This window comes from Macrotis lagotis, chromosome 8 (assembly GCF_037893015.1).
Source record: "Macrotis lagotis isolate mMagLag1 chromosome 8, bilby.v1.9.chrom.fasta, whole genome shotgun sequence".
NCBI classification, from domain to species: domain Eukaryota; kingdom Metazoa; phylum Chordata; class Mammalia; order Peramelemorphia; family Peramelidae; genus Macrotis; species Macrotis lagotis.
Genome location: NC_133665.1, coordinates 168,986,080 through 169,003,973, shown reverse-complemented (window position 1 = coordinate 169,003,973; position 17,894 = coordinate 168,986,080). Strand labels below are relative to the sequence as shown.

General features: G+C 39.6%; 1 protein-coding gene across 5 annotated transcripts in view; it reads right to left on the bottom strand.

Moving 5' to 3' along the window:
- Positions 1-17,894, bottom strand: part of ADAMTS9 (ADAM metallopeptidase with thrombospondin type 1 motif 9) — a 190,898-nt gene that overhangs the window by 164,822 nt on the left and 8,182 nt on the right. The window contains exon 2 of one of the 5 annotated variants that reach the window (XM_074198815.1): positions 14,416-14,549. The exons of the other annotated variants lie outside the window; for them this stretch is intronic. Within the exon in view, the coding sequence (XP_074054916.1) occupies positions 14,416-14,488 (73 nt within the window). The 5' untranslated portion in view covers positions 14,489-14,549. The remainder of the gene's footprint in view (positions 1-14,415; positions 14,550-17,894) is intronic. 5 annotated transcript variants of the gene reach the window in all.

The window sequence follows — 17,894 nt, the reverse complement described above, 5'->3', positions numbered from 1 at the left end:
CTTTAAATTTACTCCTATTGAATTTGACTAAATGTTCCAGTGTCAGTGTTTCTGAATCATCATTCCTTTCATGTTAGCCATCCCTCTCGGCTTTGCCCTATGTCATAATGTAGCATGCAGATGTGATCTTTCTCCTTTTCTTAAAAAGGTGAAGAGAGCAGCAAAGACTATCTCACTGAACCTCTTTTTTGTAAAGAGAAATCAGAATATGTTAGTCTTATTCAAGGAAAATTGAAAACTGTTGACAACTTAAAAACAGGGGCCCACCTTAGTCTCAGAGAGGCTAAAGTGATTTATCTGCCCATGGTCTCTTAACAAGTTAGCCAAGACTGGAGTTGGGATGTGAACCAACATTTTTCTAGCTACAAAATCAACACTCTATCTATTTTTGGTACTGGGGATAGCCTTCAAGAAGCCTTCATTCTACTAACAACAGCAGAGATTGATCTCTAGCAGATGCTTAGCAAGGTACTGAGACTCAAATGGTCTTTTCCATGATGCAAAACACCCAAGGAAAAGCTATTTGTTCAGAATATGGCTTTATATTTCATGACCATTTCCTTTCTTTCCTCTTCCATCTCTCAACACTTTAATTACTGAAAGTCACTTAACCTAGCAAAAGAATGAATTGTATGGTCAAGGGAAGTCTGGCATGGTGGAAAGAAGACAACCTTGGAGACTGTATGCTTTAGATTCAAATCGTGCCCTTAAAAATACATGGTTTGCAATGTATATCATGGAAACAATGTAAAGACTAACAGACTGCCTTCTGTGGGGGGAGGGGGGAGGGAAGAGAGATTAGGGGAGAAATTGTAAAATTCAAAATAAATTAATTAATTAAAAATAAAAAAACACATGGTTTGGTGACAATGGGTAAGCCATTTAACTAACTTCATGATATCAGACAATTTTCTGCTTTTGATATGGGTATAAAAGCTCCCTCATCCATTTTTCATCTCAGGAGGCTCTCACAAAAACCACACACACACACACACACACACACACCAACACGCAGAGATGCTCATATGCACATTCATGGCATATGAAGCTGAAAATGCCTAAAAAAATTTCAAGATTCTTAAAAATCACAAGCTAATAATGTTGACAAATCTACTCCCACCTCCCATGTACTCAGTGGGCCTGATGAGAAAATGTCAACATACAATGAAAAGATTGAGTTTCAGAGCATCTACTATAGAAAATGGGTGTAGGCAACAAAATTACTTGTTTGGAGCTTAGATAGAGTCAATCCAGTGAAATGATAACTTCTTTCTACTATATCCAACCAATCCAAAGAAACCCACTAATCACTTATGTTCAGATGGCTACTTAAGAACATATTTAGAGAGGGATTTAACAGTAAAACAACAAAGAGAAAGTCTACAGAGAATGTGGGAGGAGGAGGAGGAGAGCTCAGCAAACAATAGTGAAGGGGAGGGAGACCCTCAAAGCCAACAACACAGTTTTTAAGGTAAGTTTGCCAAAGAACATAAAAAAGAGAGCTGAAACTGACACTGTTTTGAAGGAATCAACTCTAAGGATCAGCTCTTGAAAATGCACTCATAGGTGAAACCATTACATTTAAAATCCAATAATCCCCTAAATGGGGAAAAACCTTAATTATGCCTCAGACTAGGGCTGATACAAGAAAAGTAATCTCACTGTTCTCCAATAAAGATATAACTACGGATAACAGATGCAGTAGATTGTAATGGGAAGATTAGGTTAGAGATGGAAAGATGGAATTGGGAGTCAATTCAAGCCATCTTCTCATCATGGAAACCTGGACAAGTCATTCATTTAAGTAGAACCATGATTTGGCAGAATTTGGGAGTCAGATTAGTTCTGCTTCAGATAGTGACCAGCTCTGTTACCCTGGGCAAATTATTTCACTTCTGTTTGCCTCAGTTTTCTCACCTATAAAATGGAGATAACAATAGCACTTCTACCTCCCAGGGTTGTTATGAGGATAAAAATGAGGTAAAACTTATAATGTGCTTTGTACTTTAATTTGGTATCTATTATATCTAATTATAGCCATTAGAGTTATAATTATTATTCCATTTCTCTGAGCCCCATTTAGAAAATGGGCAAAACCCTATTTGCACTAACCTACCTCAGGGGATGGAATCAAGTGAGATCAGGTATTAGGAAAGCATTTTATAACTAAGTGAGGTATTGTTATCAACATATATATGAATACGAACGGATGTAGTACAATGGAAATAGCAATAGAAATAGTGTCAAAGAAACTCAGTTCAAATCCTATCTCACTTATGATCTCAATGACTTAGGGTGAATCCTTTAACTCTCAGTTTAAAGGACTCAGCTTGTCAAATGAGGAAGATAGAATGATTGATCCTTCCATATCTCATTTATGATAAGACCATGGCATCATAAATAAAGCTGTTAATAGCTTAAATTTGGGGGCCACCATCTATGTAGAGATTGAGAACTCTACATAGTGATTTCAATGTCAGAAATATCTCTATTATGAGAAACTTGTCAGTTTACTAAGAGGTTCCAAGTCTTTCCCAAGTTCACAGAGAATTCCCTCTCCCCACTCTAAGGCAACTTCCATCCAGATGTTTCAGGGATTGTTCTAAAGCAAGACAAAAACAAAAAAATTCTAATCATACTATTCTCCTCTTGACAAACTCCAGATGCTGCTTTTTACCTCTTGGATCAAATACAACCAATGTTGTTCACCAAGGTCAATGCGTCACAACCTAGACTTAGCCTACCTTCCAATGTTGTAACATGCTATTCCTCTTCACCTAAGTGGAACAGCAGTTAGGCCCCTAGACCTGAAGTCAGGAAGATCACAGTTCAAATTCTCCCTCAGCACTAGCCTTGTAACCCCAAGCAATTTACTTCACTTCTGACTGCCTCGGTTTCCACTGTTATAAAGTGGGGGTGGTTAATCACACTTTGCAAGATTGAAATAAAGAGTTTAGCTTAGCATAATTCCTGACCCATAGTAGGTCCTTGATAAATGCTTGCTTCCTTTCCTCCTTCACACATTCTGGCCTTCCTGCTGTCCCCATACACAATGTTCTGTCTCTTGCCTGCCATGTCTTCTCTTCTCACCTCTGCTTTCTAGGATCCCTAGTTTCCTTCAAGGTTTCCTTCAAGGTTCAGTTCTGATTGCCTCCCTCTCTCTGTCCCTCACCCATGCCTTTGTCTTCCATTTACTTGGTCTATCTCTATAGGTGCTCTTGTTTCTTTTCCTCACAGAAGGTAAGCTCCTTGAGGGCAGGAATTATTTCATATTTTCCCTTGTTTCTCCAGTAAAATGTGTGTGGCCTGATGAGAAGCTGAAATTGAAACTCTATCCTAAGCCTCAATGTCTTTAAAGAACCCCCAAAATGACAAAATCGTACCCTTAGACAAACATAAAGGAAACCTAGATCATAAAGAACAAGCATGGCTCAAAGGAATATGAGAAGATCCTCCTGCCCCTTCCCTTTGAAGATGTGGGTACACATAAGGGCTATTCCTGCATATATGTCAGACCTCTTTTCAATGTACTTTGTCTTTAAAAAATACTATTTGAGGGGCGACTAGGTGGCATAGTGGATAAAGCAGTGGCCTTGGAGTCAGGAGTACCTAGGTTCAAATCTGGTCTCAGACACTTAATAATTACCTAGCTGTGTAGCCTTGGGTGAGCCACTTAACCCCATTTGCCTTGTAAAAAACCTAAAGAAAAATACTATTTGATATGGAATCATTTTCTGGGAGGGGAAGGAAGAATCTTGGAGGTCATTATGGAGATATAAAAGAAACAAATGATGCCAAAAGACATTTATTTCAATAAAACTCCATGCTGATAGATTTCCTGACCATTACTTACTAGTATTTGAACTACAGAGTGTTATATGGTGTAGTGGGCATCATGCTAGATTTAACAGTCCAAAGGAGTGGGTTCAAATTCCACCTGATCCATGAGGTACATGTCCATGAAAGTCACAGAACATCATCGAATCTCAATTTTCTATGGTAAAATGGAGTCAATAATACCTGTAAATGCCTACCTACAGATCTGCTGCCTGAGTAAATCTAAGTAAAAACACTTTACAAACACTGAAGGGCTCTAAAACGGTCAGTTTAACTATGATTCTGTAGCATTTAGTATTTAGGGATGTGTCTCTAGATAGGACTATAGCAAGAGACACAATCTTTGGGTCAAGAGAAAGAGAGAGTCGTAAAAGGGAAGGGAGAGAGAGGTGAGGTGGAGGGAGGGGGGGAAGAGGCAACATGGTATAGTGATTACAGGGCTAACTTCGGGATCACAGAGTTTAGTTCAAGTCCCATCTCAGACACAAACTGGTTAAGTCTTCACGAACAAGTTACTTCACTTATGACCTTCTATACTGGTTGTTGCTGCTGTTCAATCAATTTTCAGTCATGTCTGATTCTTTGTGACCCCCATTTGGGGTTTTCTTGGCAAAGATACAAGAGTGGTTTACTATTTTCTTCTCCAGCTTATTTCAGAAATGAGAAAACTCAGATAAAGAAAGTTAAATGACTTGTCCAGGATCACACAGCTAAGAAGTGGCTGAAACTAGATTTGAACCCAGGTCTTCTTGACTCCAGGCCCTATCCACTGAACCACTAGCTACATCTTCCATCCTGGTAATTCTGTATGTAAATGAAATCATTGTTTTGGAACATGGAGATGGAGATGGCAGTAGGGATGAAAATGATAGAAATAATCACTGAATATCAATACAGGCATATTTGATATCTGTAGAATACAAACATGTCCATAAATTATGTATATAATACTAAGGAAGACAATTTAAAAATATTTTTTAAATCAGTCAAGACATTTTAAGTATAGATTTATATATGCAAATACAAAAATAATTATATATATATGTATGTATCAATAATTAATATATTTACATGTAATACAGATATATATGAATAATAAGTTGATTTATAATATGCATCCTATAAATATTACATAAATGATGTTGCTTTATATAAATATATAAATGATCTATTTTAGATAAATCTATAAATGACACCTATTATACATATATATTTATATACATATATGACTTTTATATATTTTATATATATTTATATTTATATATAATATTGTATATATTTATTTTTATATTATATATTACATACATATACATATACATATGCATATACATATGCATACATATACATATATACTAACAATCAAATTTTTCAAATAGATATCTACATTAATAATTTAGAATGGCCATGTAAGGCACCAAACTTGGAGTCAGGAAAATATGAGTTCAAATCTTGACAGGTACTCATTAGCTGCAGGACCCTAAGTCAGTCACTTTGTCTCTCTGGGTCTGTTCTGCAGAACAATGTGCTCTCAATCTCTTCTAGCTCTAAATCTATGACCCTATAAATAGACAAATGTTGGATTTTACTCCAGTATTTCAATGGGATGCTCCAGACTATGACTCTGCTATGCTATGTATAAACTGACCCTGGAAAACTAAGTCCTTTCCTGGAGATAGTGTGCTTAATCTTTCCGAGGCAGTTGGAGTCCCCATGGTTGGTTGAGGTTATGACTTTGCTAGTCTTTCCAGACTGCCTTGAAACCTTCTCTCCAAGTAATTCCATCAGTTGCTGATTCTTGACCAAGGTCGGTATGCCTGCCACTGAGATTCCCAGCTGCCCACAGCTACAAGTCAAGGCCCCAGGCTACTACAGACTTCCCTGCCCCAAAGCTCCTTTGTCCTCTCTGCTTTCACAGACCCCACTGAGCTAGCAGCTGCTTGGGAATCCTGTGGGTGCCCATGCCTCCATTCGGCCTGGCGGAGGTGGATTGGCCTAAGTTCTAATTCTGTCCTGGCACTCTGGCCACATTCCAGACTCTCCCTTTTGCTGATCTCATCCTGTCAGCTGGTCCTTGGCGAGTCTTATTGCATGGCCTTGGTGACCCCCTGAAGAAGCTAAAATAGTTGAAACATGATACCTAGAATACATCCAAGGTTTCACTTCCATTAAGAACCTTCAATGGGCCCGCATGAACAAGGGTGCTGTCTTGGGCAGTGGGGTATCCATGGAACCCTTCTTCTCAGGGCCTGAATGCTCAACTCTCAGGGGAACTGCCCGCCCCTCTCTTGGAATCTATGATTGGCTTATCAGATGCATGGTTACCTCCCTCTTTTCACTTCCTGCTTCACCAAAAAAAACTTAAATCTTGCGTAAGAAGAAAGAATGCCTTCTCCTGGCTATGTTCCCATGTAACTATGTTCCCAAATTACAGAACATTCTGGTGTTAGAGACCTGAAATTTGGGCTGGAGCTTAAAGAAGTTCAAATAGCTTTACAAGAATGAGCTCACCTATTGCACAAAATGAGAAATCCCTTACAATTTCCCTAATCTAAAGGCTTTCTAAGGACTGGTTCACACAAAACAGATCATAGGAGTGAAAACTTGCCTTGTTCTAGTATCCTTGACTTTGTTGAACAGAGAGGGTACTAAAGATGCTGATCCCTCTGGTGGTCACTTATGAAGGGCTAGGTAGGGACAAGCCTAGATAATGGGCCTCAGTTTCCTCATATGGAAATTGCAGGGTCTGACCTAAGATGACAGGTCTAAATCTGTCCACTGTCGTCATCGTGAGCCACAGACCATTTCCCATCCTTAAAACGCATAGCTTAGGAAAAGACAACTCATATTCATCACATTTGGAAGCTGTGGGTACCTCTCGTCTATCTGTCTCAAAAAAAAAAAAGACTCTAAAGCCAGCTCAAGCTCCTTGAAACCATTTAATTGAACCTTCACACTTCCCTGCACCAGAAGGTACAGCCTCAACTTTCCACCTTAATTAATAGAGAAAGCAAATGTCCCAAGTCACAAGATCAACTGTGACCCAAGAATGAGCCATATCTGAAGTCATTATTCCCAGATACAATTAAAAAAAAGTTTTCATTTTATAATTTAGAAAGCCACTGGCTGACCTGTGCAGAATTAAAAGCATCAAACAAGTATTCTCCACCCTGGACTTGGCCAAAGTCGAAACTGTAATTATTTTCTACCCACCCAACATTCCCTTAAAGCCTGTCTCCTTCCTTCTTCCATTCCTCTGCACATCAAGCTATGTTGCCACCACCCCATCTCACCTGAACATTGATTTTGGAGGTAGTGACTTGTTTCCTAGAAAATGTAAAAGTCACATTCCTGAAATAAGGTCAAGTCTCTAAGACTCTGGTCTCCAAAGTCACAATGGGGGGGGGGGGGAGTCAGAGCAAATTGAAATTTTTTCCACACTGGAAAGCCCAGATTTTTCCATTTCTTTACACCTTAGCATCTCAAATTGAACATAACAACAAATTCAAAGCTGGGTGTGATATGGGTGATAATGAGCCTGGAGACCTTTAGCATCTATTTCTTCCCTTTAATGAATTCAGACTCAACAATCACACTATTTATTTGCCTCTGATATCCTCTGTCTTGAAATAAATTGAATATGAAAAATAATTCCTTGGATTTAATGAAAGTCTCTTCTTTAAAAAATGAAGTCCTTTTAAATCTTTTCTTGAAAACTATTTCTCATCTGTATACATATATCTCCATCAATAGAATGTAAGTTCTTAGAGGGCAGAGAATATTTTTGGTTGGTTTTTTTCTCCCCCAGTAGTTGGAACATTTTCTTTGTACTCAATACTGGACATATGGTATCGTTGGGAAAGGAAACTCCTTATATATCCATGCAGGTGAGCATCAGTCTTGAAGAGGTGCCTTGGGAGTAGAGAGAATTTAAGTGACTTGTTTAGAATCAGACACTGGGGGGGGGGGGGGCGGCTAGGTAGTGTAGTGGATAGAGCACCAGCCTAGAGGACCTGAGTTCAAATCCGGCCTCAGACAATTAATAATTACCTAGCTGTGTGACCTTAATCAAGTCACTTAACCCCATTGCCTTACAAAAACAAAACAAAAAAACCCCAAAAGAATCAGATACTCGGTAGCGTATGAGTGTATGATCTCAGTGGGACATTGAACTCAGGACTTCCTGACTCTGAAACTACTTATTTTCTTTTTCTTCTGATTTTTCCTATTATTATGGAGGACACCATTCTCCACATCACCCAGGATCACAGTCTTGGGGTTATCCTCCACTGCACCCTTTCATTTACGTTATCTATTCAATCTGTTGTCAAGTCTCCCTCGATTTCTTCTTCTCTCTACCCACACAATGATTACATCTTATGGAGACTATTGCAGCAACATTCTAATTTATTTCTCTATCTTGAATGTCTCCCCTCTCCATCCATCTTCCACTCATCTGGCAAGGTGATTTATTTAAAAGCATTGATCACACCCTTCCTCAATGAGCTTCTGTGCCTCCCTATTGCCTTCCGGAACACTATAAATGTCTCTGCTTGGGATTTAAGACTCTTTAAAATCTAGTCCTTTCACCACACTTTTATGATCCAGTTTCACTGACCTCCCTAGAGTTCTTAGAACATAACATTCTATCTCCAGCCCTTGGCACCTATTGTTAGCATGTCCTTTCTGTTGCTCACATCTGTCTTGTAGAATTTCTGGCTTCCTCTTAAGACTCGGCTCAGGTCCCAGACCCCTAGTAGTCAGTGCCTTCCCCTCTCATACCAGATAGATATATAGATAGACAGATGATAGACCGACAGAGATATAGATATGTGTGTATTTATATGCATATATATGAATTATATATATCATGTAGGTAGCTGGCTAATAACAAATTGTCTCTTCATTAGAATGCATAATCTTTGAGGGCAGGGAGTATATTTTACTTTTCTTGGCATCCTCAATGTTTACTTAGCAAAACAGAACAGGGGGCAGCTAGGTGGTGCAGTGGATAGAGCACTAGTCCTGGAGTCAGGAGGACCTGAGTTCAAATCTGGCCTCAGACACTTAATAATTACATAGCTGTGTGGCCGTGGACAAGCCACTTAACTCCATTGCCTTGCAAAAAAAACCCCTAAAAAAATAATTAGAACACTGTAAGGGCTTAATTAATACTTGGTGACTCACCTAGTAAACAAAAGGCACTTAATACTTACTTTAAATTGAATTTTGATTATAATGTATTCTTTGTTTTACAGCTTGTTTATCCAAAAGACCAGACCATAGGGCAAACAGAAGTTTGTTTCAGCCTTGAGCCATATTGAATGATGGACTCCCCTAAATACTCTGCAATTTTCACAGAGCTCCAGAGAACTATGGTGGATATAAGGCTTCAAATATCAAATTCCTCCTGCACAGAGAGGTCCTGGAGATCCTGAGTTCAGAAATAAATGTGATTGTTTCTCCTCACTAATAAAAAGATATTTTCTATGATTTCTCACTTAAAATGATCCTCCTCAAGAAATTATCTACTAGGGAAAGCTAGGTGGCACAGTGGATAGAGCACTGGAGTCAGGGGGATCTGAGTTCAAATGTGGATTCAGACTATAATTACCTAGCTTTATGACCTTGGGCAAGTCACTCACCCCATTGCCTGACCAAATATAAAAAGAAATTGCTTACTAGGAAATTATCAGATGCCCTCAGAAAGGTCCCACTCATCCACTTAGCTGCAAACAACTCTTCCATCATCAGACCAAGATGCCAGAAATAGCCTCTATTATTGTCTCCCCTCTATAGGACCCTGACTAAAAGTAAAGCATCAATTTTCAAGTGAGATTTTTGGGCTGATATTGTGGTTATCTGACTTGAACACGATTAGCAGGGATCTGTTATCTTATTCAACACTTCATCTTTGACAAAGGACAAGGAATGGCTGAAGCTAAGAGAGCAGACAGGCAGGTGTTGGCATGAGAAGGAGCCAAGGCACTAAACCTTAGGTTGATGGGTTAAAGCTGGATCAACCAGAAATCAGAGGGCAGGCAGAAGGAACTGACTGCTCACCTAAGGGTAGGGAAGCTGTTAGACTGGCTGGGGGAGGAGAGGGGAAATGGAAAGAGGGAATATTGCTAAGTGTCCTCGTCTTAGGAACAGAAGGTTATTTTTCTTTCCCATTTCTTATTTTAGACCTCAGAATGTGGCTTTTGACAAATCGTGAGGTTTGGGGTTTTTTTTGGTTTTTAAATTCTTGGGGTAGAGAATTAGCAAAATCTCAGGAGAGGTAGGTTTTCCCATGGTTAAAAAAAAATCAAACCAACATCAAATTAATTCAGACAAAGAAAAACAATGCATAAGAAAACTCCATTTATCTTCATTGGAATTACCCTGGTTCTGACTTACATTTCTCCCTTGGTTCTGTTGGGGGAGATCTGGCCTGAGTTTGGGAGGGAGGGGACTTTTGTTCCAAAAGTTTTCAGATTTAAATAGTTAGCCAGTAGAACAGCCACCTGACTGTGGAAAGAGAACTGAGGAAGAGTAGGGGTCACCTGCTTGATAAGGCTGAAGTTAGAAAGCAAACAATCACCCTATAGAAAGGAGAGAATAAATGATTAACTAAAAATCGAACTGGAAAGTGGTCAAAAGGAAGACCAAAATGTACAAAATAAAAAAGGAAATGCAATTTAAGAAAATAGATTGAGGTGGCTAGGTGGCATAGTGGATAAAGCACCTGCCTTGGAGTCAGGAGTACCAGGGTTCAAATTACCTAGCTGTGTGGCCTTGGGCAAGCCACTTAACCCCATTTGCCTTGCAAAAATCTAAAAAAAAAATAGATTGAGGGAAAAAGAAAAAAATAATAACCACAAAAATAATGAATCCACCAATATGAAATCAGCGCAAAGGAGAGTATAAGCTCTTTGAGGATAAAGACTGATTCCTTGTCATCTTGGCAATCCTAGTGTCTGACACAATGATTTGGTGTTAAGAAATGTTTCTCAGGGGTGGCACAGTGGATAGAGCATCGTCCCTGAAGTCAGGAGGACCCAAGTTCAAATCTGGTCTTTTAAGACAATAATTACCTAACTTTGTGACCTTGGGCAAGTCACTTAACCCCACTGCCTTGCAAAAATCACACACAGAAAAGAAATGTTTCTTTGAAATAGGAAATAACAATTTTACAACTTCAGATTGAAGCAAAAATCATGAAGTAGAGGCTGGTACCTTTGGCCAGCATCTTCATGTGAACTCCTAGCGATCCTGTCTTCTCTTGCCCCCGCACAGATCACTTCCCCCTCAGACTTACCTGCCTTACTTCTTACCTTCCCTAAGCCTCAACTTTCTAATCTGTAAATAGGCACAACAACTTGCTTCAGAGTTATTACCATAAAGCTCAGATGTGTGGCATAACTTCCAGTTGTGCCCCTGAAATCATACCATCATTGGTTTAGTGTTGGAAGGGACTTTCAGGATCCCTTGTCATTCGATGCACTCATTTCATTGATAAGGAAACTAAGATTCAGAGACATTTATCAGAGGGCAGCTAAGTGGCTCAGTGATTAGATTGCCTGGACTGGAATCAAGAAGACTCATCCTCCTAAGTTCAAATCCAGCCTCGGACACTTACCCACCATGTGAGCCTGGATAAGTCATTTAACACTGTTGGTCTTAATTTCCCTTTCTGTCAAATGAAGGAAATGGAGAAGGCAAACCATTCCAGTATCTCTGCCAATAAAACCCCAAATGAGGTCACAGCATTGGACATGACTTAAAAATGACTGAAGAAAATAGAAAACTCAGACAGGTCAAAAGGAGCAGAACTGAGATCTGAACCCAGGTCCTAACTCAAATTCAGTTCTCTTTCCACTGGGATAGATTTAAAAAAAATAAACTAAGGAAGTAAGGAAGGGTAGAAAGCAACATGGGGTTAGAACTTTGGTTATGACGATAACCTGTGAGATCCTGGACAGGTCACTTCCCCTCTCTGGGCAACAGTTTCCCATCTGTAAAAGGAGGGGTTTGGACTAGGTGGTCCCTGAGCTCCCTTCCAGATCTAGATATAGGATCCTTTGATTCTGAATCCTAACATAAGTTGCCCTCAGGATACGCAGTTGTTGAATTGTAAGCTCCATGAGGACAAGAGCAGACCTTTTACTCATTTTTTGTATCCCTGACCTTTCATGTCCCATGGGGCCTTGCATTCTGCAGGCTCTTAATAAAGTATCTTGGGCAAATGAATCTCTATTAGAAGTGGCATAGCAAGGTGGGCAGTGAGACTTGGGAGGCAGGAACACCTGGTTTCTAAACCCACTTCTCATGTTACTACTTGTGTAACCATGGGAGGGTCATTTAAGTAACCAACCAGCAAGCACTTCTTAACTATAGGTACCTGGCAGCATCCTATGTGTGCTGGGGACCCAGAGTCAGCAATGAAACAAGCCTTCCCCCAAAACTTTTCTTGCCTCTTTTTTTTTAGGTTTTCCAAGGCCACACAGCTAGGTAATTATTAAGTGTCTGAGGTTGGATTTGAACTCAGCTTTCTCCATAAGATTTTTGTTTTTCTTGACTAGCCCCAAAGAAAATAGGGAAGGGTATGGGCAGAATTTGATAGACAGAGTAAAGCTGGAATTTCTCCAAAGCCTTCTCTTGAATCCTTAATGAATCTGTGATCTCGCCAAGCGAGTCAGTGAATCAGAGGGCAATCCAAACCTGCCCAAGTCTCCCAACTCTTGACCATCTCCTCCCTCTCAGAGGATCCACATTCAGGTTCTACTTCTGATGTATACTGCCTCTATGACCTTGAGCCATTGAATCTCTCTTTGAGCCTCAGTTTCTTCATCTGTAAAACGAGTGGTGGATTAAATGACCTCTGAGGTCCTTGCCAGTTCAAAGTCTATGATTCTCTGATCCCAAGATAACCACATGAGATCTGATCTATCCAAAATGCTGTGGGTGAAGGAGAGAGGGTTTTTGTTTTTTCCTTTCCTGGCATATCATGACTAGGTGCTTAATAAATACTAAAAGAATAACAATGAAATACACAGACCATTTATTGGTTTTTCTTTCAACTTTTCAGGCCATCAAAAAAAAAAAGAGAAAAAGAAAAATCCCAATAGAATATAAGTTCCCTGAAGGCGGACTTACTTTCTTTTGTCTTTATATCCTGAAGACCTAACAATGTGTGGCACTCATGTAATAAACACTCAGCCCTAAATGAGGCTAATACAGAGAAAAGTCTGTACGCTTCTTTGTAGAAGTGGAAAGGCTATGGGTTTGGAAACTTTTATAAACCCATCAAGTTTGATTGATGTTTTTAGTTAAAAAACAGAATGGCTTTTTTAAAGTCTCTTTTCTTTTTTGTTCTTTGTTCAAGGGATAACTCTTTGGGGGGAAATACATTTGGAAATGGTGAAGCAAGAACAATTCATAATTTAAAAGCATATTTAGGTTCAATCAAATTGATATTAATTTTGGATTGCAGAGGATTGCAGATTTAGAGTTGGAAGAGACCTGCATATTTCATAGTCAAGGAAAATGAGGGTGGAAATGTGACTTGCCCAAGAGCCCTCAGGGAAGCAGAGCTGGGAACTGAACTCATTGCATTAATTGTCCCCTTTTCCCATCCTACCTGTAGGAACTCTTGTTATGGGGCTACATGTCTTTCTCTCTTATATAAAAGATCCACATCTTTCCAAACTCAGAATTAAATATAGAGTGTCTCTACAAGATTCTAAAAGATTGGAAGCTCTTTGAGAGAAAGATGGGGTTGTTTCAATCTTTCTATTAAGCGTCTGATGGACAATGCTTTTTAAAAAAATGCAGAGTCCTTCCATTCCACTTGCTTTCCTGATCGACTGGAGGCCCATCTGGAAAAGTAATGGTCTTGATCAACTCTTGTGGTTAGCAGGAGGCAACGTGCAACCACAAGAGCAAAGTCTTCCAAATGGCTCATCTCAGGAGACCATTTGGCATCCCTGCTGGGTGTAGTATTTATCTAGCCACTCCAATGGATGCTCCATAGCCCGAGGAGCATGGAGAGGGAAGAGGACAATCCCTGCCCTTGAGAAACTTATAATCAAAGGCAGGGAGTAAACACAAATAAATACACATGAACTCAAGGGACCGATGGGTGTAAACAAAGATACATAAGCCGCTACAGCTGTGGAGAAATACAACATGTCATATAAAGAGAACCAGGGATAGAGGGAACAAGAGGGCAAGATCATAGCAAAATGTGAATGGACAGTCTGGTGGAGGGAATCCTAGAAAAAGACACTGTTGGCCAAGCTCTGGACTATATGGTAAATCATTTTCCCTCCCTCTCTGAGTCTCAGTTTGTTCCTCTGTAATGGGATAGGGTTGGACTTGACTCTCCCTATCTTTCCTTTTATCTCTAACACTCTACGATTTCATGAAAAGGAGAAAGACTGGAAATAAAATGAGCACAGGAGAAACGAAGAGTGCTGCCAAGGACAAATCCCCAAAGCTTACCAGGTTGCCAAATGAACTCAAGACATTCCCTCCCTGGCGAGTCTCCCTGGGAATCTTCCCACCCCCCTACAATTTTTGCTCTGTGGGGATGGCTACCTTGTTTCAGTGGTTTCCATGACCTGCTCGTCCGTCCCTTCAACGGCTGCTGATGGATTGTACCATATTCCATGGTTCTTTCCAACTGTTCTGAGCCTCCTGCATCTGAATTCAAAGAAGGGGAGCAGAAGCAGCTGGAAGAGAGAAACCAGAGTGGCATAGTCCAGCAGCAACCTTTGAAAGAACCATTCAAACTGCCTGGGGGTGGGGGCTGGGGGAGGAACTCAACTGGGCTGGAGTCCTGATCCATTGCCTGAACTAGGAAAGGTCAGGGTTACCTCACTAGTCTTGGAAAGACAAATATCCAAAGAGAACTCAAGAATGACTTTTTTGTGATTGGGAAGGTGGCATTGAATGAATGGTCAAAGGCACTTGTCTTCAAACTCATGCACAATTTGAACCTGGGTTTTCCGAATGAAAAGCCAGTCCTCTTTTTATCATACCACACTACCTCCTAAAGTCTAATGGGGGGAAAGAGACACGTGGGAAGGGACTTTGTATCTAGGCACTGGGAGAGTTCTGGCACACCATGGGTCTGCAATAAGTGCAATTCTAATGAATGGAATCAATAATAGATCAGTTCCTCTTTTGATCAGAATGGAAACAGAAGGTCCAATGAGAGCTTTAACTAATGGTCTCTTCATTCATATCTGGGACTATTTCATTGTTCCTGATTTCCCAACCTTTTGCTTTTAGGGGGAAATGGGTTCTCCTGTGGGTTCCTAAAAATCATACTTATGATAGCCAATAGTCAATTTTCAATGGTCAAAGGTCAATGTCAAAGGTGAACTTTCTCCCAAGAGTTGCTTATGAATACCAATTACACGACACAGCCCAATTTATAAAATTTGAAGTAACAAATGATAAAAATTTTTAAATAGTCAATCATTCTCCAGAGTATTCCAGCAACAACACAACTACATAGAAAGAAATAAGACCACTTTTTAGAGTCCTATTAGTCTGGGAGGAGCACCACTGAGTATAACAGTTCAACAAGAGAATTGACAACAATCTGACATACTTTGAACACATGACTTTGATTGGTAAACTGAGGGTCCCCTAATGTAAAGCAGCCCCGAGCATTTTCCACTCTATCCTATGTTTAAGCAAAGTGTCAGATGATGCCAGAGTTGCTGGAAATTGGGAAGGTCAAGAAGCAAAGACCCACTCACTGCTACCACTCACTTATTGAGTTGGCAATCAAAGGCCCAAAGTTGGTGTATTGATCAAAATACTTTTTGTACTACAAAAGAAACAGGATAAATACTTCTGGGTCCCTGCCACCAAGCACAGAAAAATCTAAGCAAACACATTTTGTTGTTCTTCCAGGCATGTCCAATTTAGTCACAGCAGCACAAACAAAACATGAGAAATTGGGAAGGATGGGAAAATCCCACAAGGCAGCAGGGCTTAATGGATTAAGTGGGATGACTTGAGGGCAGGCAGCACTTTGAAAAGTTAACTGGACAGAAGAAGGGATCATTTTCAGACATTTTAGGATTCTGGGTGGGTTTTAGATTTGTTGTGTGCTGGGAGGTCCGAGGGGGGTCCCAAAGAATTGAAAGACAGGGTTTCAGAAGACAAGGGAATATGGGGACGAAGGAAGGGCACCTGATTGAGGGTCTAACAATCATAGATGTAGAACCAGCAGAGGTCTCTGAGAAGATATAGTGTAGGAACTCTTAACCTTACTTGTGTCTGGGACCCCTCCAGCAACAGCCTGATGAAGTCCACGGGCCCCTTCCCAGAATAATACTTTTAAATTCATAAAATACATAGGATTAAAATGAAAATGGATTATGTTGAAATACAGCCAAAAATTGTTTTTTTTTTTTTATCAGTTCATAAGCTCCTGAAACTCAGGTTAAGAAACCCTGATTTATTCCAACCTCTGCATCTTTATAGATTGGAAAAGTAAGGGTGAAAGAAATCATAAGTGGGCAAAATCAGGATCTGAACCCAGGTCTTCTGATTTTAAATGTAGTGTTTCTTCTAATGTACCAAACCACATTTGACTTGGGTTCAAATCCTAGCTGTACCATTTGTACCATTAGAATCTAAGCCCCTGGTAGAATATGTTCCACATGAGTGGTGGTTATTTAATGGGTTGCATTTGTATTCCTGGTAGTACAACACTGACACTTGGTAGTTGATTGATCGCTTGTGACAAATAATTTAACGTCTATGGGCCTCAATTTCCTCATTTGTAAAATGAGCTGATCTCTGAGGCCTCCCTTCAGCCCTTGACCTATGACCTTGGTGCTTTTCTCAGTCTCTATTCTCCCATCTGTTATATGAGAGAGTTGAACTGGATGATGTCTAAGATCTCATTCAGCTTTAATTTGATAGACAGTTTTATTGATATCTATACACACACACACACATAAACATATATACATATGTATGTATGGATATATGTACATATGTCTGTTTCTGCATGTATTCATATGTAATCATATTTGAGAAACAAAGAGCCTGAGGATGTTCCATAACAAATAAGGGAGATATGAATGGCTTTTATTGTCAAATACAGAGACCACATAAGTCAGTATTCTTAACTTCTCAGAATAATGGTTCTAATTAATAGACTGAAATGCTGAATTTTAATTAGAGTGTGGTGAACTTAAAGATGTCATTTTTTTTCCTAATCCAAATTTATGGATTCATAGAAATCTGCTGATGGATTCTTCCCCCAAGAAGACCAAACTCCTTGAGAGCAGCAACTGTTTTTTGTCTCGCTTTTTTTTTATGTCTTCAGCATTAGGCACAGATAGGTACTTTGAAAATGTTTGTTGATTGGTGACTGACAGCTAAAGAAGTGCTGATCTAAATAATACAAATGAAAGACCTACAAAGAAGGATAGCAGATGAAAAATAAAAGACTGGAATAGAATTACAGATCAAAGAACACCACACTAAGACAAGAACTAGCAGGGTATGAATTTGTGAAAGGACGGAAGACTTTGTACCAGAGTCACCAATGTTGTAAAGAAACTGTCTTTTTATGTTTAACTATTTTCAGTAATGGCCAATTCTTTGTGACCCCATCTGGGTTTTCTTGGCAAAGATACTGGAGTGATTTGCCACATCCTTCTTCAAGTTATTTGACAGAGGAGAAAACTAAGGCAAATAGGGTTAAATAATTTGTCCAGTAAGTATCTAAGGTCATATTTCAACCCAGGACTTCCTGACTCTATCTAGGCCTGGTGCTCTAATCATTGTGTCACCTTGCTGTCCAAAACTATCTAGGACTTACAACAAAAAAACAAGAAACTGAAGAAACAAAAATCTGATTCACAAATATACAATCCATAGTCTCACTTGCAATCATGCTTCCTCAGACAATAAAACATTAAATGCACACCACTATAAAGAAGACAAGTCCACAATTTGAAGGGATTGGGGGGAATCTCAGAAGCAAAGTTCTGTGGTCTGATGGACAGGGACCATTTTCAAAATGACACAGCATCAAGTTAAAA